The following is a 3,606-nucleotide window of genomic DNA, read 5'->3' on the forward strand; positions in this document are numbered from 1 at the left end:
GCACTGGGATTCACTGTGGTTGCTAGGTAACAGAGCAGTACCTGCTAATTTGTGACACTATATTCAGGAGGATTTTGAAACGGTTCATTTTCCAAACACTAAAAAAAAAAAAATTATTACCAAAAACACCTCAGTATTTTCTTTTCTTGTTTTAAGAAGCAGATGAGATTCAAATGGAAGCATAAAAATGTGCAAAATGTGAATTTAGCATAACAGGTTCCCTTTAATACTGTATGGGGATCCAATGTGCAGCTGGTTTCCTGACCAGCGAAGCAGCAACCAATCATCAGGCTGTGTTGCTCCGCAGGGTTTCATCGTGATCGGAGCCAACCTTCACTTCAGCAAAGGCCTGAGGGAAATGATGGCAGGAAGCAGCGACATCCAGCCCACCGCCAGCACCGCCGTCTAAGCAGAACTGGACCAGGCAGCCAGAACATTATGACCACCTGCTACCGTTTCACTCCCAAAACACCTCCGAGCCGCCAGTAGAGGCACCACAGTGCCGAGGGTAGCTAAGCTCTGCTGGTTCTGTGTTAGAATGAGAGGGAGCATGTTTAGCTCTGTGTGTGTGTGTGTGTGTGTGTGTGTGTGTGTGTGAACCACTGGAGGAGGGTAAACACGGACTGGACCGTGTAGCCGGACCTTAGAACCAGAGACGTAAAATCTGAGGGCCTGAAACTGTTGGTGGTCATAATCTTCTGCCGGTCTGATATAAATAGATGATGTAAATATGGACAGACTGAGGAAAGTGAGACGCAGCAGTTTTACTGACACAAACATAAAAACCTGCTTTAATCTCTCAGCTGAGCTGCAGGACTAAAGACTAGTTAACATCTGACTGAACATCTGGGCTTAAAACCGCCTCACAAATAAAACCCTTTAGTAAAAACTCAGGTTACCTTCATGATGTCATAGTTCACTAATCTCAGAGTTTCAGTTTAAGGCTTGATGCTCAATTCCAGTTTTTATGCTGAATTCCGACATTTCTTGTGTTTTTTCATGAATCTAAAGAGTAAAAATGAGCAAAACCAGTAAATTTAGGCCAGCGGCCATTTTAGTTTCGGGGTCAGCCTGTGATCTGAGCAGCTCATGTTTGTGATCGGCTGATTTAGGTTATTAATGTTTACGATTTAATGCCCACCAACCTGAAATAAACTCGATGCATTACTGTTTAAAATGACACGGAGCTGACAGCGTTTCTCACCATGGCGACAGATCTAGATCAATTAGATCTACATCTAATTGATTCACAGGTTTCGACGAATCGATATTTAATTAGTGAAAAAACTGGAAAGCATCGATGAATCAATATTTTTGTTAACTACTACTAACTTGGCAAGTTAGACCCAGATAGCTTAGCGCTAGCGAGAGCTAGCTGCTAGCGAGAGCTAGCTGCTAGCTAGCGAACTGCCCGGATCCAGAAAACCTAACCTTTGAACAGACGCTGCCTTCTGTCCGCGGGCTTCCAGCTCTTCTTCTTTTGTTTCTTCTTCTTCTTCTTCTTCTCTTGTTTATTTTTTTTATGGCTGTTGGCAAACAACTTGTAGGTGAATTACCGCCACCTTCCAGGTTGGAGTTTGGATCAGATAATCTCCCCATAACGCCCGTTAATTAAGAAAATATAAAATACTCCAAAAGCTGCGTCCCCTGAAGATCTCTGAAACATCTCTCTGATATCTAGCTTATTTTTATTTCTACTTAACTCTCTAAGTAATTCCTCTCTCCCGTATATTTGTTGCATTCTAAGAAAATATGCTGTATTGTTTCTAATTTTCCACAATAATTACAACAACCTGTATTATGTTTATTACTTATTTTAAGAGTATTATTTAATCCTGTATGTCCAAATCTTATTCTAGATATAACATCTTCTTCCCCTTTATTTTTGTTACATTTTCTAAATTCCCCAACTTTTTTTTGATACTATAATAAAACCTCGCCTTGTCTCCTCTGTCCCGCTGCTCTCACCATTTTCTCTTGATATACTATTTTATAATATTCTTAATCTCATTTTTACTTGTCTTAATATTCAAATCAACAGTATTCTTTTTTGAAGCTCTCTTAACTATCCGCCAGCTCATTTCCTACCACACCAAACTAGTTTAATCTGAGAACCACGAGTTTTAATCCTGGACATTGAGTGAATTATTATTTCCAATATAATATTTTACCTTGATTCTGAATAAAACTTTTTTCCATTTCCTCATTCTAAAGCCATTCAATTGCCATTAGCTCACCTGTATACAGTCAGTTTATCAGTTATTCTTTTATTTTTCATAAAATTTAAATCTAGAGCTACAAATGACATACTTACTTGGTTTTTTAACATTTTAGAGGCATCTGTATATATTTGAATATATTCTGAATATTCTCCATTTATATAATTCTCCACTTCTTTTTTTCTAATTGTCTCCCTTTTTCCATCAACTTTAAATCAACTTCATCCTGACCAAGAATCCATGATGGAATAACAGGAGTAACAACCTCAGGATTCATTAGAAAATTATCTATTCCAATATCTTTTGCTTTTTTAAATTATCCATCCAAAACTATTTATTTTTCTTGACAAGGTTGCAGCATGAGGAGGACGAGCTTCATTGTGCTTTAATATTTGCCCAGTAAGTCAAAGCTAGTTGTTCCCTCCATCTCATCATCTCAACCAGCTGAAACTGGAGCTGATTTCTTCGCTCCGCAGCAAAGTCTTAATGCCTGATATTGTATTTTATCTTTTCCAATAAACTACTTGAAGCTGAATTATGTAAAATACAACCATAATCAAAGATTGATCGAATTATGTAAACTGTCTTTAATGCTTTCCTGTCTGCTCCTCATTCTCTGCCTCTCAATCATCTCATAATATTTAAAAATGTTTTACTTTTTTCCACTATTTTACCTATGTGTATTTTCCATGTGAGTTTTTTATCAAACCATAAACCCTCCAGCCCTCTGCCTTCATCCATCGCTTAAGTTTGTCCACTCTGAGCTCCCGTATCGGACAATATTTAAACATCTCATCTTCTGTCACCTCAGACGTCTGAAGAAATGCTTTATCACATCTTCCACAAACTTTTTATTAATTCCATATTTCTCTATTAAGATGTTTTGGCAGCTCTGATGTAATATTATCTTGTTTTCATTGGCTGAACATGAATGTTTCACTGAGTTAAATATTCAGATTTATTGAATCTGAGTCATATGTAGAGTTTGTTTACTGAATAAAACTAAAACTGAGCTCAGACGGTGCCGTCACCATGGCGACCGGCGAGCAGCAATCCACCGTCACCATGGCGACCGGTGAGCAACAATCCACCGTCACCATGGCGACCGGTGAGCAACAATCCACCGTCACCATGGCAACCGGCGAGCAACAATCCACCGTCACCATGGCGACCGGCGAGCAACAATCCACCGTCACCATGGCGACCGGCGAGCAACAATCCACCGTCACCATGGCGACCGGCGAGCAGCAATCCACCGTCACCATGGCGACCGGCGAGCAGCAATCCACCAACAGACTCTCTGCTCTTCAATCAACCACATTTTATTTGTAGCACATTTCAGCAGCAGGACATTTCAAGGTGCTTTACATCATCACACACAGCATGT

General features: G+C 39.7%; 1 protein-coding gene across 2 annotated transcripts in view; it reads left to right on the plus strand.

Moving 5' to 3' along the window:
• Positions 1 to 2,201, plus strand: part of pltp (phospholipid transfer protein) — a 19,318-nt gene extending 17,117 nt beyond the window's left edge. For both annotated transcript variants that reach the window (XM_008402485.2, XM_008402486.2), the window contains exon 15: positions 308 to 2,201. In XM_008402485.2, the coding sequence (XP_008400707.1) occupies positions 308 to 409 (102 nt within the window). In that variant the 3' untranslated portion in view covers positions 410 to 2,201. The remainder of the gene's footprint in view (positions 1 to 307) is intronic.
• The last annotated feature ends 1,405 nt before the right edge of the window (positions 2,202 to 3,606 follow it).

The sequence above is a fragment of the Poecilia reticulata genome, unplaced genomic scaffold (assembly GCF_000633615.1).
Source record: "Poecilia reticulata strain Guanapo unplaced genomic scaffold, Guppy_female_1.0+MT scaffold_233, whole genome shotgun sequence".
Taxonomy (NCBI): Eukaryota; Metazoa; Chordata; class Actinopteri; order Cyprinodontiformes; family Poeciliidae; genus Poecilia; species Poecilia reticulata.